This window comes from Chiloscyllium plagiosum, chromosome 15 (genome assembly GCF_004010195.1).
Source record: "Chiloscyllium plagiosum isolate BGI_BamShark_2017 chromosome 15, ASM401019v2, whole genome shotgun sequence".
Taxonomy (NCBI): domain Eukaryota; kingdom Metazoa; phylum Chordata; class Chondrichthyes; order Orectolobiformes; family Hemiscylliidae; genus Chiloscyllium; species Chiloscyllium plagiosum.
This window is the reverse complement of record NC_057724.1, coordinates 26,306,730-26,332,005: the sequence shown is the minus strand read 5'-3', so window position 1 is coordinate 26,332,005 and position 25,276 is coordinate 26,306,730. Positions and strand designations below refer to the sequence as shown.

The 25,276-nt window shown below is 39.8% G+C and overlaps 1 protein-coding gene across 2 annotated transcripts in view; it reads left to right on the top strand.

Annotated features, from left to right (window-relative positions):
* The window catches only part of LOC122557147 (kelch-like protein 4), a 173,961-nt gene that overhangs the window by 102,136 nt on the left and 46,549 nt on the right, over positions 1 to 25,276 (top strand). For both annotated transcript variants that reach the window (XM_043704512.1, XM_043704513.1), the window contains exons 4-7: positions 1,570 to 1,766; positions 20,612 to 20,824; positions 21,996 to 22,182; positions 22,948 to 23,172. In XM_043704512.1, the coding sequence (XP_043560447.1) occupies positions 1,570 to 1,766; positions 20,612 to 20,824; positions 21,996 to 22,182; positions 22,948 to 23,172 (822 nt within the window). The remainder of the gene's footprint in view (positions 1 to 1,569; positions 1,767 to 20,611; positions 20,825 to 21,995; positions 22,183 to 22,947; positions 23,173 to 25,276) is intronic.

The following is a 25,276-nucleotide window of genomic DNA, read 5'->3' as shown; positions in this document are numbered from 1 at the left end:
GGGATGGGGACACAGGACCTTTTGAGTTATCATGGCCAGTATGGGGATTGACCCCATGCTCTTGGATTTATTCTCATCACACTCCAGTCAGCTGCCCAACTCAGATAACCAACCTCAATCCTCTTTGTAGATATGTTTAATCAATCGATTCAAACATGTTATGGCACACCTCTTGAATAAGTAGGACCTAAACTCAGGCCTTCCAGCTCAGAGGTAGGGACACTATTTATGTGCAAAAAGAGACCTTATCCCTTTTTTTATACTGAGTCTGAGGGCCTATCTAATTTACAATAGTAGACGATAGACCACTATTGGGTCTTAATGAGAAAAAAAAAGCTCACCTCTTATATAAAAAGAGGTAGGTTATTGGATGACAGCAATATGAACAAGTTACATTGACTAGTTAAGCAATATTGCAAAGACTGTCAGGAACCTGAAAACTCATGTCTGTTGCCATGGTGACCTTATGCTGGACTCTTAATTCTTTCTTCTCACCCTAAAATTGGATGACATCATTAGATTGGAACAAGCTTAATGTAACATCCCCATTAACGGATCCAGAACCTTACACAAAAGATTCTCTCTGTTGCTCTTCCATATTCCTAGTTCCTTTTCTCTTATTTTTATTTTGATTTTACTACTGCTCCTTTTTCTCTTTATTCTACCTCCCTTTAAACCTTTCTCCTATCCCAGTGGCCCACAGATTGTAATTATTCACCAATCTTTGCCATTTCCATCCTTTTTCTTTAATGGAGCCATTTTCTTCATTTAAATTCTCACAATGCGATCAGATCTATGGCAACTGGAAGTGGTGAATGCTCCAGAAAGGACTGAAACAAGAAGGCCAACAGATGCAAAGCTGGCAGTACCAAGCTGAGAGTCACAGGAAAGAGCAAGTAGGAGAGTGTGCAGTAGCCAGTGAGAGCAATGGAAGAAAGAGTGGGATATGTGTATCATTAGTTCGCTGTATATAACTTCATATTCTTATGTTAGTTTTGAGGTGGGGTTTGTGGATATATAGTGATACAGAGATGCTGCCTGTTTGCTTTTGGATGGGGAGATTGAGAAGGAATCAGGGCCAAAATTGGTGTGATATGTTAGGGAGTTATTGCAAGAAGCAATGCAGAAGTTTGTAATTTTGATTAAGACAGTTGTCTTTTCATCTGATTACCTGGTTAAATTTATCTTGAGAAGATATAAAGTATTGGATGTGGAAACATTGCTAAAAACCAAAATGTAACTGCAGATGACTTGCTGCAATGTCATGTTTTCTTGTTGAGGAAAGCAAAAAGTAACCAATTTGGAGGAATAATATCTTTAGAAGTTCTACTTAACTGGATGATTACAAAAAGATCTATCCAATCTCTTCAAGGTAAAACACTTTTCTTCAAAATGATCTTTTCTGCACTAATTGTATCAAGTCAGAATTGACTCAGGGGAGAGAGTTGGGACCCAGTGAAATTAATGTAAGTTGTTCAAACTGGTCCTCATAGAATCATTATAATGCTTCATATTGTATCGCTACTCCTCCATTTTGTCACTAGCTAGTTCTCCTTGTTTGCTTCACAGGTCTCTTGGAGCTGAAAGAGGAAACTATAGAAAGTCTGTTGGCTGCAGCATGTCTATTGCAGCTCTCTCAAGTGGTGGATGTATGCTGCAACTTCCTCATGAAACAGCTCCATCCATCAAATTGTTTGGGAATAAGATCCTTTGCTGATGCTCAAGGCTGCATGAATCTGCTAAAAGTGGCTCACAGCTATACCACGGTAAATACTTCAAAGCTTTTTCATCTGCATGACTAAACTATTGACTGAATTAGGTCACAAAATTTCCAGGGCAGTACATGTAAACACATCCATAAACACACAGGATCACATATTTGTGGAGACAGTGTAAGTTATTGATTAGTGTCATCATTCATTTTACATATCACTTTAAATGTCTTTTAGAAATAATGCCAACTAAGTTTTGACTACAAAGTTTTATTTATGATCCCAAGTTCACTTCAAATCAGGACTTTTAAACACCCTGGAGTAGAATATAAGTTTCCATGTCTCTTGGGGGTAAATGCTCAATACTTTGTGTTAAGTGTCACTACCACAAATCAGAACCCTAAAGTAACATTAGACATTTTTAACTTGCAATCCTAAATTGCGATTTTGAAAGTGTTGAGAAAGAGGTTTGAAAGAGAGAGATGTCACACTCATGCATACAAAGGAAGCTTCAAGCAAAAACCCCTTCAAACGGTGTTGGGGGAAAGTCAAAATGGATTAAACTGTAATCTCTTGTGATAACAAAAGGTAATGAAGGGCTGATGATCCCCTGCTGAACAGCAAGGCACACCTTGTGGGTTATGCCTCAAATCGCAGACAAACAGTATGTTTTTCATTTTGAAGGTGACACAAAGACCTGAGTTAAAATGCCAGTTTTAACATTCTACTGGAACGTGTTAGTGGGACTGAACATTTTAGTGTGCACAAACCTAAGTTCAAGGGTTGGTGTACTATAAAATTCATAGTTGAAGAACTCTCCCCTAGTCACCCCTCTGTTTCAGGTCAAAGATCTTCTCTTAACCTGAGCGTAACAAATCAGCTGACGAGCAGCCAGACAAAAGACAAACAGCACCACAAAAGGACTCTCTCTCTCATTCTGAATGTTGCAATTCAACCTTTGTTGAAAGGAATCAAAACTACAGAATCTCACTTTTTGTTGTATTCACGGAAGGTTGAATTAGCTTTAAAACATAAGTTTAAAAACGTATTGGATGGCATGGGCAAGTTGGGCCAAAGGGCCTGTTTCTATGCTTTGGACCTGTATGACTCTAAGGTTATTTGAACCTGGGAGAAAGGAATCTACAAGGAAAAGGATCTTTCTTAAATTAAGCTTGTTGCAATCAACTGTGGTTGTATATAAATAAAGAAGGAGAGCCAGACCATATCACCTCACATGAGAGTTTAACAGTTTGGCATATTCTGTCTGAAACCAAAACAAAGTGGACAACTTTGCCCAGCGTGTGGTTGTAACATAAATTATTACTTTTCCTCAAAATATGGCTCTCATTTTAACTGAACTCTCAATTGCAACAAACCTGATGTGATGTATACTTCTCAGTGCACCGAGTGGAATGACTTGAGCTGTATTCTGAGCCCATCCTATTGTTTTCCTTTTCGATGTAGGAAGACCATCTTTGGGCTGAGGTCATTTGCAAGTCATCAATGTGATACATGCGACCATTCAGTTGCAAGTACAGCTATGATCCCAGCTTAGGTTATTCAGGTCAAGCGAGATCCTAAACTGACATTAGGCTTATCATGATTTTTTTGGGCTAAATGAAATGATCGTCCACTGAAACATAAGCATCTAGTATTGGAGTCCTGACTTTAACAATAAAGTAAAATATTATTATAGAAAGGAAATGAAGATAAAATAGAATAAACAAACTATTCACATGTAACCCAAATTTAAAGATTTTAAAACACAGGGAAAAAAACAAAATGTCCCATTACAGCATGCCAACACCAAAAAATTTTCTTCTCTATTTCACATAGGGTTCAATTCCTGATCATGAGAATCTGATAGCCCTTGATTCTTTGTACATTTGAGCCTAGACTTTCTCACCTTAATGTAATGCCTTTCAGTCTTTTAATCAAACATTTCCTGTTTGAAGCTTTTAAAATAAATACCTTCCATTGTGATGACCTCTCTCTTAACAGTCCTGAACTACTTTCCTTTCTCAGAAACAATTGTTTTACACATCCAGCTACAGCCAAGACTGCTGTAAAACCGCCCAACTGAAACCCAAAAGCTTTCTTTTCACTCAAAGATTATTTCCTCTAAGCCTCCTAAAACATTCTAGAATCTTCTATTTGAAAGCACTATATTGGTTACTTTATTAACTCCTGACCTCTCCTAATGAAAACAAAACCCCATTACTCTCCAGGAAGTATCTCTTTCATATTGTGTTTTAAATAGTTACGAGTACAGATTAGACCCATTTGCCACTATTTCAAAATCCCAACTTTAAAAAAACTGATATTAAAACATGTATAAATGTTGTGCCTTACATTAAAATGCTCAATTCATGTCCATATGTTGGAAATCTGTTTAGATTTGTGAAGGAATAAATCAATGGATTCTATCCTGCAGCAATGCACTGTAAGGGAGGGGGGATATAAAGGACACCCCTCATACTCCTTTAATCTTAGTCTCCAACCAGAGTCCAGTATGTCAATATTATCACTGTCGACTATACACTAAAATACATCCTTAGGGTCTGAAAGATGAAGGAGGATTCCCTCCTCCTATTTTTAATGTACACCAATTATTGATCTGACTCCTGAGGTGTATAGCCAGTTTTGCCTCATTGTTGTGTGGAAAAAATTACTGCAGAGAAAAATTGACAGTACAACCAAGTTCTGAGATTTTTCAGGGCAGTTGTTGTGTGCCTGGCTGCTTTTTGCATTGGAATTTAGCATTTGCTGTTGAAAGAACAGAGGAATACCAGATGAGACAACCCAAAGGCACAAATGCTGAGTCACAATTGGATTTTATAATGGGTTTTGGTAGAATTCCTTCAGAAAACAAAATGATCTGTTCAAAAAAAGGAGGCAGACTGGATTCGTTGTTGATCTATTCACTGAGCTGGTAGGTTTGTTGGCAGACATTTTGTCCCCTTTCTAGGTGACATCATCAGTGCTGTGTTGCCTCCTCTATTGTTCCGCTTTGAATTGATGTGATTTTGTTTGAGCTGTTTCCGGTTGGTGCCGGTTCCGTTTTTCCATTGCAGTGGTTTATATATCAGGTCCAGGCCAATTTGTTTTTTGTTGGAGTCCGAGGATGAGTACTACATTTCCAGGAATTCTCTTGCTGTTCTTTGTTTGGCTTGTCCTAGTATCGTTGTGTTGTCCCAGTTAAACTCATGGTTCTTTTGTGCATGTGTATGGCTACTGAGGAGAGTGGTCATGTTGCTTAGGAGGCAGTCTAATTTTTCATGTTGTAGAAAATAAACATATCGTTGTATCTGAAATTTCCCAACTTGGAGCAAATTTCTATTTTGCTAACTTTCAACCCCAATCTTAGAACAATTGAATCATGGAATCATGGAATCATGGAATCATTGTTGCACAAAGGGAGGCCATTTGGTTCTTTCCACTATCACTGCAATTTTTTTTCTTCAGATGCTCTTGAAAGCCATGATTAAGTCTGCCTGCACCACACTCAGCCAGTGCAATTGACATTTTAACCGTATGCTGCATAAGAAAACCTTTTCAAACATCATTTCTGGTTCTTTTGTCACTTGCCTGATGTATATGTTCTCTGTTCCAGAACACTCATGCCAATAGGAACTATTTCTCCTAATCCATGCTGTCAAGAGCCTTCATGATATTGAACACTTCTATCAAATCTCTTAACTTTCTCCTCTCTAGGCAGAGCATCCCCAATTCATCCACTTCATGGAAATCGACTATGATAGTGATAAATATGGACTATTGAATTTGAACTTCCATTGTCTGATTATTTTACCTGACACCTTACTTCAAGAGTCCAGTGGTTTTTAAGATGGAAGAATCATTAACTTATTATGGTTGTAGTGGTTACCTAAACACCGATTGAGGCAAGCTGCATGAGACCCATGTGAAATAAACAAAGTTGCACAGAAATTACCACTTTAATCTAAAGGCATCATAATCAGGCAATTGACTCAGTGTCAAGAAATTTGTATTTCCCCCCTTAACTCATACTTGCATGATGCTTTCACATGTTGGAATATTAAAGGCTTGTTTGTCAATTATCCAGCATGGAAAGACAATGGAACTAAACTCAGGAATATATATTAAATTACATTCCAAAAGTTCCTTCTGAATAGCAGAGCAGAGATAAGAAAAAGGGATTGTAAGCAAAAACTTGGCTTTTCTCTCTCTCTCCCCAATTTTCTCTTCAGCTCAGATTCCAAAATTCAATGAAAAAGCAAAGTGGAAAAATAATGATTCCCCAGAACTCAAAAATAACTCTAGATTTCACCACTACTGAGGATACAAGTCAAACGTTAAACAACTGCAGTCTCAAATTAAGAATGTCTCATTTCAAGGATTCTAAAGCCTTTTTAGCAGTTAACCTTTATTCTCTCTGCCTGTACCAGGCACTCTCTCTTTTAAACATATTATCTGTGCTGTTGTGTGTGTGTATTTAACATTGTGGCCTTACTGTTCTTTTCTTTCAGAGTGGTAGGTGATAAGACTTTGTCTTTCACACAGTAAACCTTTGGTAGTTGACTCATTCAGTGTTGCATAGCAACTATGGGTTTAATGTTCAAATATTTTGGCTGTCAATTTCAGGGAGCCTTATTGAGGGGTTCTCTTCATGAGCTCTAATATCTTCTCTCATTTAGTTCTCCACTGCTCACCTCATTAAAGATTCACTCCACCTCCATGGCAGCACCCCTCATGCTATCTTGTCATTAGTAATGAGTAAAGTCCACACTGGTGCCAGAAACTTCTGACGTTCACACTCTGGGTGCCATGTCTAAGCCCTATATTTTAAATGCTGCAGTCCACGATTTGTTATTCACTGTGTGTAGTTACACAGTTCTAAGTGCCTGTGAGAAGCAAATTGGCTCTCAACTTTGTCTGCAGAAACTTGAAGGTCCTGGTGGGCAGGGTGGTTGAGACAAGGGCTGATCTTTTCCTCCAGGACCAACAAAGATCATCACCACCCTCATCGTCCCAACTTCAGCCTGGTCTGAAGTTGCCATCTGGATCAGTGCTGTTTCTATGGGCTGGAGGAAGACAATAGCATTGCAAGAAAGTCAGTGAGTCTAGGTGCTCTGCAAAGAGTAAGAACCACCACTTTTTCTCTCTGCTGTCCCACATTCACTCTAACTCCACCACTGTCTTCGATTCCTATCATGGTCTACCATTACCGATATTGCATGCAGCATCTCCATTTAACACCTCTCATCCACCCTGTTGTCCCAGACTACCAATCATGCTGCCTTCTGCATATCCTTCTGACTCACTTGGGGCTCCTCACTGCTTTTTCCCTATCTGCACCACCATTAAAAGAGACAGCTACTTGCAATTCTCTCAATTCCACCGCTTGTCTTGTTCCTGGGGGATTTGGCCCACAGTAGGGCTGAGAGGGTTGAAGTAGACAGCAGAGCGTCTGATGTTTCTCTTTTCATCCCACGTGAGGAGAGAAACCTTGAGCGTACGGGAGAGAATTGAAACCATTTATGTAGTGAGACCAAATCTCACACATCAGTATCTAAATATGATTCATTGGGATATGCCACACTGCTCCCCCATTGCTGCCACTGCATATGTATTCTTAGCGTGTACAGGTTTCCAATCTTATTCGCAATCCATTCCCTCTTAACTTCTGCAAGCACCAGCTGCAGTCAAACACCGTCTTCCTGCAAGAGACCAGCTGCTGCAGTCATCAGCTCCTTCTGCAGCTCTGACAGAGAAGTGGCAGACCTTTCAGAGGAAGCACCAATGAAGCTTTCTCCTGCACCCTCCAGAAGCTCCCAGGCTTTCACCTCAAACCATTCTTCAGCTAGATGAAACTTGGGAGTACAATCTGGTGAGCACATCACTGCCACGTCTGCAGCAGACTGAGGAAGAAATGCTCCAGGTTGTTGCCATTCAGAGGATTGCTGGAAACAAGGTACCTACCTGGACACAGGCAGAGGACGAGCCCATGGAATTGGCCATTAGTAACTTTGTACAAATGCGGAGATGGAAACAGCAGGCATGTTTGCCAGACATACTTGGTAAACAGGATCGTACAGGAGAAGTCTACCTAGCTTATCAGGATTGAGCCAACTCTGACATACAGACAGGCTGGTATCTGCCATGGAGGGCCGGGTCAAATAGAAGGCCCTGCAGCTGTTAGAAATCCATATCGGCTTGTGGTCCATAGCTTTACTCATCGTTGGTATCACCAACAAGGCAACAGAGGTCGAGGATATTGATTTAATTGCAGGTGCCCCTTCCTCTCAAAGAGACAGGGCAGTGCCAGTGGGCACTCAGATGGAGCACTCCCAGATGTCTCTTTTTACAGTATTCTAGAGATATCAAGTATTGCCCTGCCTGCCCTAAGGAAATTCAAGCTGAGGACGGTGAACCTGTATCTGGGCAAGTCACACTCAGCATGTCTAGGTCCTCAGGTCAAATATGTCCCTGGGGCTGTCTGTCCAAGCCTTCAAGGTCAGTAGATTTGACAACAGGGCAGATCACCTCCATCCCAGCTTTGACCTACTACAGGATATAAAGGTGCATATGGGCGACACCTCATCATAAAGAAAACCTCATATTTGTAATTATGGATTTTTAAATCACCTGTCTGATCAACTGCCATTTTAACTGTAGCTTTAAAAATGAGTCACAAAACTATCCTGCCTAGTGCTCAGGATGTTAGAACACTGTCTGAAGCAGTGCTACTTTCCCTAATGTCCAACATGATGTAACATGTTTACATTGTTCAATGTGGGAGCACCAGATCTTGTGAAAACTTAGAACAGTTGTTATTGTTAACTTTTAGTAAACAACAGAAAAAGTGAACAAAGAACAAATAAAAATTGCAATTGATTGTGATTGTTTGTCTTTGGAGCAGGAACCAATTTGCAGTCAATAAATGATCACTTCTAATTTATATTTCATATAACACACATTGTCAAGGACCTACAGTTCAATAATGAACCTATAGTTCTGCACCCTTCTGCAGACTATGCAATCCTAGAATGTAACACTTGAAAAGGTGACTGCAATGATTTCTATTTCACAAAGATTACTAGGATTAGTCTGGATCAATTATATGGTAGGAATCGTTTTGTGGTCAGAATTTGTCATCTACATAAAAGCAAAATATTAATGATGCTGGAGATGGGAAATCAAAACAGAAAGTGCTTGTGAAACTCAATCTGCCTGGCAGCCTCACTGGAGAGAAAAATAATATTTTTTGACTCCAATGACTCTTTTTGAATCTGCCAAACAATATTAATTAAACTTGAAATGCTAACTCTCTTTCTCTCTCCAGAGTCACTGCCAGACCTGCTGAGTTTCTATTTTAATTTGCATTCTACATAATTGGTCAATGCAGGACGTAGAGTGCAAAATTTTGTGAATGCCGATATCTTTAGACTAGAATCTGAGAGAGCCTGATTAATATAGTTGCCCATTGAAAGGCCTTGCATTGTACATGAGTGCAAAGACAAACATATTTATTCTGCCCACTCTGGGTGTGCTGGCAGCGATTTTTCATTTTCATTGCTCAGTTGAGAATTGGATGGAGATGGAAAGTTTTGCACATGGCACTGTAGAGTAAGATGTAGGCTCTGCCGTTGACCAACTGTATGGAACTCCCTGACGGATCATGTTCACCTAAACTACTCCCCTTAGATTTTGAGAAATAGCCATTTGGTTAAAGCACATTCATTACGTTTGCCACATAGCTAGCTGACACATAGTTCCGTTGCGACATTGATGTCACATGGAGCAACATGTTGGACCCCTGACTGATCATTGGTGGCAAACAGACAAGCTGCCTGGCTTTCTGTCTGCACTCATCAGCAAGGCAGGACAGAAGAACAATGAGGATGGTAGGCAAGGGAATCCCAATTTATCAGGAGTAGATTATAACATGGAATTTGGAACACAAACAGAACAAATTTAAATGTAAATTTGTACTTGCTAGGTTACATGCAGTAAGCTGAACTTACCTATTGTCTGAATAAAGTTAAAAATCACACAATATGAGGTTATAGTCCATAGGTTTATTTGGAAGTACTAGCTTTCAGAGGGCAGCGCTGTGAAAGCTAGTACTTCCAAAGAAACCTGTTCGACTATAACCTGGTGTTTTGTGATTTTTAACTTTGTTCACCCCAGTCCAACACTGCTACCTGCACATCGTGTTCAGAACAGAGGAGGCAGGCACATAGCAGCATTTTACCATAATACGTAACATGGAAAACTATTATGTGGGATAACACAAGTTTTAACTTAAATGAGTTACCTTCAAATCTCACAATGGGTTAAATTAAGCATGCTAATCTATTCCAGTGATTTATCTGGATAAAGAAAATTCCATGGTAGAATTTTTAAAAAAGCACAAGAATTTAGAACAGGAGTCGGTTATTCTATCCCTCAAACCTACCCCAACATTCAATAAGATTGTGGAAGATCTAATTGTGGTTTCAACTCCACTTTCTTGTCTCTACTTCCACCCATGAACAACCCATGACTCCCTGTCAATCATAAATACAAGCAATCCAGTCTCCCAATGTCTCAACCTAATTACTTCCTGAATCAGTATTCTGCAAGTGGCTGTTCATTCTTCTGTTTGTGGGATCTTGCAGTTTGTAAATTGCAATCTATGTAACAAAAGTAACCACTCTTCAGGCAAGTTCATAGATTGGATGTGAAACAATGGGGGAGTTGTGAAAATGTACTACACAGATGGAAATTCTTCCTTTATTAAACCTGCAGGAAAATCATATTAAAAAATTACATCTCCCTACTATTATAGTCCTGCTTCTTAACCTACGCCAAACTAATCTGAGGAAGTCATTGTGTTGCAGCATTGATTTAACATGAGAAATGAGATTGTGGAGCAGTTAATTTTGCAATGTACTGTAACCTACACAATATAAATTAGTTGTAAATACAGTCCAAATGGGAATTTCCAGGCAGACTTTAAGAATCCCTACTGTTTGTTCCTCCCTTGAGTGACATTTGTTCATTCAAAAATATAAAAGTGATACCAGTACCACCAAATCAAAATTGGTAAACCACCCATGGAACTACGAATAATACTGTCAGTGCACATCAGTTGGATATGAAAAAGCTATATTTTAATTGTAAATTAGTTACTAAATTGTGTTTTTTTTTAATCAAATCTTCATTGAAGCATACAATTTGAAAATAAATGGACTTAGTAAAGCTTGAGCCCATCCTGTTTAATCTCTTCAATCATGGATATAACAGTTTAGATCTTATTAACAGTTTCCTGCTTCAGTATCTTTCTCACACAGATGAAGCCCATCCTGATAAACAGTATTGCCTATTTTTGTAAACTGAAATGTACTTAACTTCCTGTTCCTATTTTCCAGACAAAAACACAGTGAGAGGCTTAGATAGGATGTGGATAATGGCTCACATCCCTTGTTACTCTTAGAATCAGCAATTTAAATTCTGCCTGTTTTGCAATTACTTTTTATTTTCTAACAAATCATGAAAAGAGATGAAAGACATCGGTATAGGACAAAAATAACTCGAGGGTTGTCCAGTAATCATGCCAGATTTACAGAATGATGAACTTGCTAAATAACAAGGGTATTATTGTTGTCAGGAGTCAATTAAACATTGCCAGAGTAATTTTTTCAAAATAATATTGCTAGTAAACATTTTGTTTAGTTAGTTTCTAGAGAATGGTCAATACTGTTAAGGCTATGTTTGTTGGTATCTGTTACATGGCTTGAGAAATTATTGACAACTTGGCTTCCTGGACCAAGGAAGAAATTAAGAAGCATATGTAGGTCAGCTATTTATCAGTTTATAGCAACCTCACCTTGGAGTCAAAAAGCTTCTTGGTGCCCACTTCAGGGTGTTGAGCCCTCCAGTATATGCACAATGTAATTGTTGCTACACTTCAAAAGTAATTCCTTGGCTATGATTTGGAGATGCCGGTGTTGGACTGGGGTGTACAAAGTTAAAAATCTCACAACACCAGGTTATAGTCCAACAGGTTTAATTGGAAGCACACTAGCTTTCGGAGCGATGCTCCTTCATCAGGTGGTTGTGGGGCTCTGAAAGCTAATGCTTCCAATTAAACCTGTTGGACTATAATCTGGTATTGAATGATTTTTAACTTCCTTGTCTATAAAATGCTTTGGTACATTTAGTAGCTACTTGTAGTTACTATATAAATGCCAGTCTTTCTTTTATGTAAGTAGTAGTTTTCCTTACAATGATGAACAAGTGGCAACCCAACACAGTGCCAGCTACCAGTTACACTATTTGTTGAATGTAGTTTTCTGCACTGGGATTTGAATTCATGACCTCTGGGTCCATCATAAACTTTACTGAGCATTGAGATGACATTTCATGTCGCAGAAAGTAGAATTAAAAGAGCACATTTTTACTTGCCCCAGAGGTGTTTACAGAGGTATGGCAAAAACAATTTGCATACTTTGCCATTTGATGCTTTTGATTGTTTTCACAACCTTAACAGTAAGTGAACCCTTGACAAGCTGCAAATTTATGTTGAGAATACACTGAGTAACCAACACATTGGTATGGAATATAGAATTCCAAAATCAGCATCAATCTAACTAGAGGGTCTATCAAGAACAGTTGAGGTTGTAACCTCATGATATGCTGTAGTTGGTTTCTAAAGAGCTAATGATGCTTTAAAGGTTTTTTTTTCACAATGTGAATCTGGAATTCAACTTTAAAGAATGCCCAAAGCATCTAATCACCAAATAATAAATGAAATAGGAGCTACAAATAGAACTGTCTGAATTTATTGTAGTCCACACAGCAACTCTATGATCCTGACTTTATTTAAATTGTGTGGAGAACCTAACATTTTTTATTATATATAAAAGGAAAAGCTACAGCTAAGTTATGGCTAATAGTTATAGTAAGGTTAAGTATGGAAATAGTTAATGCCTTAATTTTTGCTCTGTTTATGTAAAAGCGTGCATGCTTTCAAGACTTGGAATCATGTAGAATTACTTCTGTACTAATCAGTAACTGTGGGCCGAATCTTACAATGTTTTTGGGTACGTTCAAGTTGCATTACAATATTTGGAAGCTTTGTCACCTCAAGGCCAAACAAGTTCTATCACCCCCATTGTACCAAACTTTATTCACGAAGACCTGCCATGACAATATGGCAACCCTCTCTCCTCATTTCCACCCAACGTACCACACACTGTTCCAGGAACAACTTGCCACTCAACAGACATCTCAGAATTCATTGTCATTCCCAGTGTCTGTGCCGACTTTAAAAGGCTGTTGTGTACATGGATGAGCGCTGACATTCCAAAGCTAACCTGAATGGTTCCTTGCATTTACCCAGATATGGTAGACAGGGAAAAGTTGGTGCCCACTTTGCAGGCAGCTTGCTAGAGGGAATGGTACTAATGTAAGACTTCCTCATCCAGTGGAGGCCATGACATCAGCCCACATGAGTCTACTTCAAAATGGCCACCTGAGTTTAAAGAGTCTCAGCTGTCTCTAGAACTGAAGGAAGAAGGTCAATGTCCTTCACCGCTCTGCCAGTGTAGGTGCCACCAGATTCTTTTTGATGTCTCACACTTACTCTACCTCTGCTACTCTACCTCCCAGCAAGGCTCATTCTCTCCCACTCTCATTATTTACTTGTTCTCTAATCCCCAACACCACCACCTCTGCATGGTCTCTGTACTGCGTCCTCACTTGTTCAGGAAATCTCCCTCCTGCACCAACAGAAATGTGTCACTCATTTTCATCCCCAGTAATACCTGTACCCCTCTTATTCTAGAGCCAATAGTCCACAATAGAGCAGAAAGAGTCATGTCCAGTGGTGTGCTGTCCATGAGAATTCTGACTCTGACAGACCTGAGCAGGACTTACCCTAACAGACATCACTGTCTGGAGGTTATTCCCTTGAATTGACTGTGACCTGCTGACAGCCATGACAAGCTCCTTGGCTTTGTTCAAAGTTTGTGAGAAGATTTGTAGCTCGGCTTTGTGTGTGCCCTAAATGACACAGGAAGACAACAGTAATATGAACCTATTTCTGGCTGAGTGGCAAAGTGTAAAGTGGTAAAGAAAGACAATGCAAGACCAAGGATACTGTGAGTAGCCAGGTGGGACTCAGAGAGTATAAGCACAATGAGAGTGAGTGAAGAGTCTGGAGCTGCAGCCTGGTGTGTGCATGAACATATTGTCTTTGCAGCAGCATTACAATAATCGTTTCTGATGTCACCTGAGGTTCAGCATTGATGTGCAAAAGTGTCCTGTAAGGAAATTGGAGATATGCCATGATATTTCTTAGAGGTTAGCACATGTCAGATGCCAATGCTGGGGAACATTAGGTGAGTGTGACCACTGTCCACAGAGTGTGCCCTGAGTTGTTGATGCCCAATGATTAACTTGGAAGTCCTTCATGGCAATAGGTGAGCTGAATTCATCAGTTTCCTTGTTGGGTTTTCACAATATCTGGCTTTTGTGGAGAGTTTGGTAAGATGAGTTGACCAATGTTAATCCCTGTCAGTTGGCATTTTACCACTGCCTTGGGAGAATCCTGTTGCACTACTTGTGAAGGCCATAGCTGATGGAATGCGATGGTCTTGACATCGAGATGGGCCACCACACATTTCACCAAAGCCCATATCACTGAGACCCCTATAAAGATTTCACCTCTTTTGTTCTGGACAGGGATGGCAGGGAACTGCCTTTTTGTGATCTTACTGTTCCTAATGAGAATATTTTTGAAAAAGATGTATATCATTGTTAACTCCTGAATATATGATCAATTTGAATATTCAGCAACAAACTTTACATAGGCTTAAACTAAGGGAGTTATTGATTTATGTGTTTACCCCAAAAAGCTAATGCTTTGTCACTCACTGAAGCACTCACATTCACCAAGAAAATATGGTTATACAGAATATTGTGTTTTTACAATTTACGAACTGAAGGTTAATTTGTAATTCACATATTTGTTCATCTTGAAAAAAGGAATGCATTATCAGCCTGATAAGGGAGACATTTGTACCTCTAAAATAAGAATTATAGTCAGCAATAGATTACTCAATCCATTGAGCCGGCTCCTGGATTATAGTCTAAGTGGATTCGACAGCCACAATCAAATTGGCATTGTTGCAGCATCCCCTTGATGAGTTGATTTTTTGGCAAGTCACAAAATAAGCTACTTCTAGTCTTGATATCATGAATCCAGTTTTCTGGATTTGAAAGGGAGCGAGCCTTGGAGACCTTGCCAGGTTGTAGTTTTTGAGGCATCAAGGCACTGCTGTTATTGCTTTTGCTGCTGTTACTGTTTGTGAAGTTCTGCAGCCAAATGGCTGTATTTGCTGCCACAGTAACAGTGGCGGGGGTGGGGGGCGTCTCATGTCCTATGCATTTGCAGTGCACTTGACATCGCTACTAAAAACAGTGGTTATTGAGACTGCCTACATTGTGGGATTGGATCATCCAATATATTGAGCAATTCAATGAGTACAGCATCAATAAAAGGTGTTCTTTCCAAATGTTTCTCCAAATTGCTTTCTTAAATGATATGTGTTCTTATACTGTCAGACTGTTACCATGGCAAAGGATTGCAATTTTCAGTGGAATACTAGTCAAACTTCTAAACTTGTAATTTGCATACCAACTTACTCTGACCCTTTGGCTGCACCTCTCACCACTTCCCTTGCTGCCCTGATTCACTGACATTCCAACTCGAGACTGCTCACTGCCTGCCTCCTCTCACTGAGCTGCTGCCTCACGGTCTACCACTCCCCATAAGCAAGGGAGCAGGGCGGTGACGGAGGCAATGAGCCTTCAGCCTTTAGGCAGCATGGACTGTAGTAAGCGTTGTAGTCAGTGAATGAACCAAATGAGGGCCAAGCGAAGTAGTGAACATTGTGGCCATAGTAGTAAGGAGTGTGGTGATGGACCAAGTGAAGACTAGGGCGAGCATTCCATGGTGGCACAACAATAAATTTAGTAGCACTCTGATAAATCCCTATGTGCAGAATAATGGCAACTCCCTTCTGAGTGCACATTGATGACAACTTTCTGTTCTTGTTTATTTGGCAGGAGATATATTGGAGATTACCCAGTAACTTGCCTTAAAATTTGGTTCTTTATAGCACTCTTCCAAATTTAGCAATGGACATAAGTTAATTAACCTCAAGGTTAATTCTGCCTGCAACAGTAGTAAATTCACCAACTTTAAGAGTGTTTAAATAGTCATTGGATAGGTGTATGGATGAGAATTGAATAGTGTAGATTGATGGGTTTCAGATTGGTTTCACAGGTCAGCGCATCATCGAGCGCCGAAGGTCCTGTACTGTGCTTTATGTTCTATGTTTTATGTTATAAGGCAGGTCTTTATGTTTGCAGACATCCACGCTGGGATTTGAGATAATTAATGTCTTACTTCAGGAGGACCTACTTTAGTCACTTTGAATGGCTTCAGGATATGAGTATTTACAATTCTTTATTCTGAAATGTCTGTTTAATATTTTGTGAGAGTTATAGTCATAGAGATGTACAGCACGGAAACAGGCTCTTCAGTCCAACTCGGCCATGCCAACCAGATACCCTAACCTAATCTAGTCCCATTTGCCAGTATTTAGCCTGTATCCCTCTAAACCCTCCTATTCATACCCATCCAGATGCCTTTGAAATGCTGTAACTATACCAGCCTCCCTCACTTCCTCTGGCAGCTGATTCCATACACGCACCAACTTCTGCATGTAAAGGTTGCCCCTTAGGTCCCTTTAATATCTTTTCCCTCTTACCCTAAACCTATGCCCTCTAGCGCTGGACTCCCCAACCCAGAGAAAAGACCTTGACTATTTATGCTATCCATGCCCCTTATGATTTTATCAACCTCAGCCCTCGACGCTCCAGGGAAAACCAATTCAGCCTCTCTCTCTGTAGCTCAAATCCTCCAACTCTGGTAACATCCTTGTAAATCTTTTCTGAACTCTTTCAAGTTTCACAACATCCTTCCAATAGGAAGGAGACTAGAATTGCAAACAATTTTCCATAAGTGGTCTAACCAATGTCCTGTACAGCTGCAACATGACATCCCAACTCCTGTACTCAGTGCTCTGACCAATAAAGAAAAGCAAACCAAATGCCTTCTTCACTATCTTATTTACCTATGACTCTACTTTCAAGGAACTATGAACCTGCACTCCAAGGTCTCTTTGTTCAACAACACTCCCTTGGACCTTACCATTAAGTGTATAAGCCCTGCTCTGATTTGCTTTTTCAAAATGTAGCACCTCACATTTATCTAAATTAAACTCCATCTACCACTCCTCTGCCCATTAGCCCATCTGATCAAGATCCCATTGTACTCTGAGTTAACCTTCTTTGCTGTCCATTACACCTCCAATTTTGGTGTCATCTGCAAATTTACTAAATACGTTTTTATAAATACATTAAGGACAAAAGGGTAACAAGGGAGAGAATAGGGCCCCTCAAAGATCAGCAAGGTAGCCTTTGAGTGGAGTTGCGGGAAATGGAGGCGATACTAAATGAGTATTTTGTATCAGTGTTTACTATGGAGAAGGACATGGAAGATATAGAATGTGGGAAAATATATGCTGACGTTTTGAAAAATGTCCATAGTACAGAGGAGGAGGTGCTGGTTGTCTTGAAACACATAAAAGTGGATAAATCCCCAGGACTTGATCAGGTGTGCCCTAGAACTCTGTGGGAAGCTAGGGAAGTGATTACTGGGCCTCTTGCTAAGATTTTTGTATCATCGATAGATACACGTGAGGTGCCGGAAGACTGAAGGTTGGCTAACGTGGTGCCACTGTTTATAAAAGGTGGTAAAGAAAAGTCAGGGAAGTATAGACCAGTGAGCCTGACCTTGGTGGTGGGCAAGCTGTTGGAGACAATCCTGAGGGACAGGACTTACATGCATTTGGAAAGGCAAGGACTGATTAGGAATAGTCAGCATGGCTTTGTGCGTGGGAAATCATGTCTCACAAACTTGATTGAGTGTTTTGAAGAAATAACAAATAGCAATGATGAGGTCAGAGCAGTAGATGTGATCTATACGGACTTCAGTAAGCATTGGACAAGGGTCCCCATGGGAGACCCGTTAGCAAGGTTAGATCTCATGGAATATAGGAAGAACTAGCCATTTGAATACAGACCTGGCTCGAAGGTAGAAGACAGGGTGGTGGTGGATGGTTGTTTTTCAGACTGGAGGCCTGTGACCAGTGGAGTGCCACAAGGGTCGGTGCTGGGTCCACTGATTTTTGTCATTTATATAAATGATTTGGATGTGAACGTAGGAGAGCATGGGGTTTGTTTTATAATTCAAAGGCTAAGAGTCAGGTGAGGCCTTAGTAGCAATCTTTTGCACCCCAGTACCCATAAAGAAAAGTTAGTTCCAGAAGATTCTTGTCAGTTTGAGTTTTAACAGTTATGAATAGGGCAAGCCTTTACTGCATGTGACATTTTAAACATACCATAGTTTGTTATTTCTGATCTCTTGTGCCAACAGGTTCAGGTTTTCCACCTAATTGTTGTTAATTTAAATTGTAATTTACCAATCATAGTAAACCCTGTCAGGCAATAGCAATCTTGAACAAGACATAATCTAACCACCTCCGCATCACAGACATTTGATGGCAATACTACCACTGAATGCCCTACCACCAACTATTTAGGAATGAGTATTGACCAGCAACTCAATTTTGTAAATATTGTAGTTACAAAAAGGAGATAGGCATTCTGTGATAAATTTCTCATGTTATGAATCTTCAAAACCTGTCTAACATCTATATGACACAAATCAAGAATATGATGGAATACTCTCCAATTTCTTGGATAAATTGAATGCACAATTACACTAAAGAAGTGCATCAACATTCAACGCATACTTCATCAAAACCCTATTCATCACCTTAAATATGCATCTCTCCATCTCTGGCACACAGTGACAGTAGTGTGAATCATCAACAGGAGCAATTTACTAAGGCTTCTTCGATCGCATCTTCCACACCCAAGACCTCAACCATCTAGAAAAAAAGAGACAGCAGATATCCCCAGATTTCACCACCTCTAAGTTCTCCAAGTTGTACACCATACTTTCACTGTCAAAATCCTGGAACTTCCTATCTAATGGCACAAGACTACAGTTGTTCAAAAGAGCAGCTCACCATTACCAACTTGCCTTTGGCAATCAATGATTGGCAAGCAATAATGGCCATCAGTGATCCATGATGAATAAAACTCATTTCAACTATGGCCCTATCAATTCTTAGCAGAAATGTATCATTATTTCCACATTCCTGAGCTTCATGCTCCAATTTGTAAAGTCCCAATGTTATTAACTATTTTACATCAAATATAGTGAAGGGCAATTGCTTCTGAATCTATATCAATGTTGGTTGACAGATATGTGTCAGAGCAGTTGGTTAATGTCTGGTCATTTTTATGAATTAAGGCCTGTATATAGTTCTTACTTATTAAGAGTAGTGTCACATATAAATGTTTCTAATTCAATCCAATATATTGAAGACTGGTTCCATATGTTTTTCTCTGTGTATCTTTTTCTCCCCATTGGCAGACTGACTTGGCTATTTAATCAGATCTGTCAAAGAAACAAGAGCAGATGTTTCTGAGGAATGTGTAGAATATTATTGATGTTTATAAGTTTTGGCTTTATACAGAACTTCTATCATATTGAAATGTCTCAATGTGCTTTTCAGACCAGTAATTATTCATTAGATAATTAGGGAGCCTACCCTGTCAGCAACATTGTATAAATAGTAGGAAGATGAATAACTAGTTGAACATAAGCCAAGTTAATCCAGCCATTTGTTTTGTGAATCCCTGAAGTTCACACAAGTTGATAAATGCAGTTTTTGATATCCGACATGTTTCTATCCAAGCCACTGTGCTGATTTGTTCAGGTTAGCACTCTCATGGTTAGCTCTGTCTGTTGGAGTGCATAATTCAGCAGAAAGAATACTGGGGAAAAAAAAAGTACCGAAGCAGACTCTCTTCCACCTGAGGCAGGTGTTTATTTGTGCATAAAAGCACTCTTGGCTCCTTTATAAAATTTGTTTCATATCTTTTTTCAGTTCTTGAAACTTTCTAGTACCTGTATTTTTAGGATTTAACCTATTGGTTAAATGTCCGGTGTGTAGTGCTGGAAAAGCATAGCAGGTCAGGGAGCAGGTGAGGAGCAGGAGAATCGATGTTTCGGGCAAAAGCCCTTCATCAGAAACCTGATGAAGAATTATGCCCGAAACATCGATTCACCTGCTCCTTGGATGCTGCCTGACCGGCTGTGCTTTTCTCGCACCACACTCTCGACTCTGATCCTCCAGCATCTGCAGTCCTCACTTGCACCTATCGGTTAAATGCTCCTTTCTTCTGGAACTCTGGATCTTCTTGGCTGTCAGAGTTGGAGTAGGATGTTGCCAACGCTACCATAAATTTTCTCTTGCCCTCAAGAATTTGTTTCAAATGCTGGATCATTAAACTACTGTTGACTTCACCTTAGAGTTTCCATGTGCAGTAAAGATTGCTCTGGGCTTCTCTGGAGAGTTTTAAATCATTGCTTAGTGCTATTAGCTGATATCATCCATGATGATTGATCTCACCATGCATCAGAGTGTATGCTGAGGTCATTTTAGTGCACTTTGTGTTATAGCTCTGGAAATCAATAATATCTTGGATTAACAGTAAAGAAATTGAAGCAATATTCAGTAAAACCTATTACCATGCTCAAACAGGAATGTTGTGGCCAACTCTTGTTTTATTTTATGAAGGTAAAGAGAATCTTATAATTTTATCAACATATTATGTCAAAAACATTTGCTTGTCTCCAATTTTTGTTTCATTGAATTGCTGTGCAGGAACATTTCATGGAAGTGATTAAGAACCAAGAGTTTCTTCTGCTCCCTGCCAGCGAGATTGAGAAGCTCCTTGCTAGTGATGACATTAATGTTCCTGATGAGGAGACCATATTTCAAGCTTTGATGATGTGGGTAAAACATGATTTACAGAAGAGACAACAGGATCTTGCAATGCTCCTGTCTTACATCAGACTGCCTTTGCTGTCTCCACAGGTAAATGTTCAGAAAATAGTCAATACACTGTTCCATACAGTATTTAATATGAGTTAACTACTACATGAATTTAATATTTACTTCTTTTGAAGAAGTAATCTAATATTGTGATGGTAATGTTTCATTATCAGTGCTTCATCCTGTACATGTTTCTGATGAGAACACAAGAGCAATTAGACCATATAGGAACAGAACGGTTGGACAGTTAAATTTGCCAGATAACTTATTCACCCTGGAGTCCCCAGGACTCTTTGAATCCCAACTGTAATCTTCTCTAATGAGTAGCTAGTGAAGATTCCAGATCAAACCCAGCTCAGCTCTGGCCTACAGTTGAGGAGGAACCAACTGATGTGATTTGTTTTAAATTAGACAGCCTGAATGATATCAGGAGAGGCACAAACAGCTTATGCTCTTTGCATCCTCAGGAGGAGTGGCGTTCCCCTCTAGCCCTCATGAAGATTAGGGGCCTCATCTAAAGAGAGAAAATTTATGGTTGCCCACATCTCACCCCTTTCCATTTCATGTGATGTCATTGGAGCCCATTCCACCATCCATGTGGTCTTTCCCACCACTTCCAATTGATTTCCCAACTGGAGCTGTGGGAAATTGGCTGGCAAGATTTAAAATCACCCAGGTCTACTTCAGAAGTGAGAAAATTTCTGCTTGATTCTGTTACCTTCATGTTTAAAGTCACTGCAGTTAAAATCTAGTCTCTTCAGGCGATCCCCAGGTTGCAAACGGTTTCCGATCTGGAGTCTGCTCGCAAGTCGATTGGTATGTATTTCAGAACACAGTACAGGACAATGCAAAGAAACCATTTGCAAGTTCATGAAATGTTTATATGTTGGGTCTTCAAAATTATATCACTGTATGGGATTGTGTGTGTAAGAATGAGCATTTGTAAGTTGGACCTTTATAAACTAGAACCCCCTTCCCACCACCCCCACCAAATGCCATATGCGTATCACAAACAGTTAGCGGCTGTAGTCCCAAAATTAATACAGCCACCTCTTAAAAAAAAAATCGTAATTAGTTACATAATTATACTTGCATTCTCTGCAGGTTATTACATATAACAGTATCCTAAGAAACCGAATGAAATACTAGTTTGGAATGTTACAATGAGTTATGTGGACAAATGGTGACTGATGAGTTCTATATTTCTTAATAGTTTTTGGCTGACTTGGAAAACAATCCAATGTTTGCTGATGACCTGGACTGTCAAAAACTACTTATGGAAGCTATGAGGTATCATTTGTTGCCAGAGAGACGACCCATGATGCAAAGTCCCAGAACGAAACCCCGAAAGTCTACAGTTGGAGCACTTTACGCTGTAGGAGGAATGGACACCACCAAGGGTAAGAAAGAATAGGCGACTGAAGCATGTGTTACTAAACCTATAAAGACTAAGCATTTACATTTTTTTTTGCAACAGCCTTTGCACTGACCTATCAACTATTTGGATTCAATAGAGTAGACATAGTGTAGCTGCTTCTTCCGTTTAAAAAATCAGAACAATATGAGTGAAATGAGTAAGAACTTCATCAAAGGGTATTATAAATTTGGACAAAACACACCTCTGTGCTCTTCTAAATGTTTTATGCTTTCCCTCATTTCCCTTATGTAATTTTTTATAAACCTTCTTCAGTTGCGATGATGAAACTGGATGTACAGATCTCACCAAAATTAATCCTTACTTAACTTCAAGGAGATCCATGATGGTGACTTGGAAATCTTGACCTTTTCTCCCACAAATTTTTGACTGTCATGCTGTGTTTTCCTGATGGACACAGGTAGGTGTAGAATCTTCTACAGGAATTTCAAGGAGGAGCCACGTTTCACCACTTCAATTTGCAGAATTATGTTGTTATACAGTTCATTGTACCACACTAATCTCTACACCTTTCTGCTTATCCATGATTGTATGCTGTGGATGAATTATTACTTTCAACAATAAATAAATAAATACACTTTCAGATGATCTGTTACTTCTAACAACTCAGCATTGATTTTTTTTTAAGTCTAGTGATTGATAACACTACTGAATTTAAACTTTCTAAACTTACAATGTTGCAACCAAAATTGTCAATGTTTCTCTGATATACCACTGTACATTTCTACAGGGGCTACAACAGTAGAAAGATATGATCTCAGGACGAACAATTGGATGCAAGTCGGCACAATGAATGGAAGACGGCTACAGTTTGGCGTGGCAGTGATTGATAGCAAGCTGTATGTGGTCGGTGGGAGAGATGGATTAAAGACATCCAACACTGTAGAATGCTACAATCCAACAGCCAAGGTCTGGTCCATTATGCCACCAATGTCTACACACAGGCATGGCCTAGGTAAGTGATAACAACTTGTGGCTTCAAAAAAAAATAAAGTCTATCGAACATGTTATGATGCTTATAGAAATTGTTAATTTTTAAAAGATATGCATTTCCCAATGGCTAGCAGAAAGAATAACATGGGCTGATTTCACATTTTGAGACTTTTTCCAAAACAAACAAAGATCATAGTCTAAATATTACATAACAGGCAGCTCATATGTTAAACTGCAGAAAATTAGAATCTATAATGAATTTGTATATTGAAAAATTTTGCTTGGTCTCAAGTGACATTTCGTAGGTCAGTCTGTTAAATCAAGAGGATGTATGATGATTCTTCAATGGGTACATTTTTGAGTTTCTCTCTTTCTAAAGTATAAACATCTCAAAATGTAGAAGAGGATAGCAAGTAATAAAATATTTGTTGATTTTTTTTTATTAGTCAAGATGATTTAGGTTGTACCTGCAGGTCATGTATCTGAGATATTCAAGAATTGAAATTTGTATTTGGTGGTAGTTTGATGGTGTGAATGACCACCTGTCTAACATACTGTTCTGCTGAAGTTAAGTTGGCAAGGAGTAAAGCCACTGCCAATTTATGGGGGCTCATTCTTTGCTACCTTTAAGGACCCTTTTACCTGATAAAACTTTAGCATTCCTATTTAATATAAGATTATAGAAAGTAAGCAAGGAACAAAATAAAACAAGTGCTTAAGGCCAGCAACTTCTGCAACTGTTCTAAGTGATTTACTTTCAGAAAACAGATTGCTGTCCTTGCTATAATTTTGTTTCTCCACCAATAATCTTGGTTCTTTATTTCTTTTAGTAAATATTGAAATGTCCAACTGCTTTATTTTACATCTTAGTTTTTTAACTACTTTACTAGTTAGAGAAACAGTTATTTAAAGCATTACTGCTGTGACTCAGGAATATTGGATGTTGTCTGTTAGTCTATCTTTGGAGAGAATATTGAGCCTTCAGTAGATTTAAACAGGAACTGGTTTATTCTATGTGAAGGAAATGTATACCAATTTACAGGAGTATGCTCAACTCTTCAGAAACCATGAACAAGCTTGCTCAGGTCTCTCTCTCGTGCTCTTTTACATCTTTATTATGGCAGGTGCTATTTACTTGGTATCAGACAAGCCCTAATTATACATCACTTGTCAACTCTTGGTCCATTCTTTTCGCAGTCATTTTTACATACCACTCCATCCTCTCTCTCCATGTCTATGACATTACAGATTCAATTTTATTGGATACTTGTCAGGCTTAGAAGACACCACCCACGCTCTCCACCTCCTCCATGATTTTCGCTTCCCCGGTCCCCAACCCCTTATCTTCACCATGGACATCCAGTCCCTGTACACCTCCACCCCCCATCACGAAAGACTCAAAGCTCTCCGCTTCTTCCTTTCCCGCCATACCAACCAGTACCCTTCCACTGACACCCTCCTTCGACTGACTGAACTGGTCCTCACCCTGAACAACTTCACTTTCCAATCCTCCCACTTCCTCCAAACCAAAGGAGTAGCCATGGGCACCCGCATGGGCCCCAGCCATGCCTGCCTCTTCGTAGGATATGTGGAACAGTCCATCTTCCACAGCTACAATGGCACCACACCCCACCTTTTCCTCCGCTACATCGATGACTGTATCGGCACTGCCTCGTGCTCCCACAAGGAGGTGGAACAGTTCATTCACTTTACCAACACCTTCCACCCCGACCTCAAATTCACCTGGAGCATTTCAGACTCCTCCCTCCCCTTTCTAGATCTTTCCATTTCTATCTCGGGCGACCGAATCAACACAGACATTTACTATAAACCGACTGACTCCCACAGCTACCTAGACTACACCTCCTCCCACCCTGCCCCCTGTAAAAACGCCATCCCATATTCCCAATTCCTTCTGCTCCCAGGACGACCAGTTCAAAATCCATACAACCCAGATGGCCTCCTTCTTCAAGGACCGCAATTTGCCCTCCAGACGTGGTCGACAATGCTCTCCACCGCATCTCCTCCACTTCCCGTTCCGCCGCCGTTGAGCCCTGCCGCTCCAACCGCCACCAGGACAGAACCCCCCTGGTCCTCACCTACCACCCCACCAACCTCCATATACA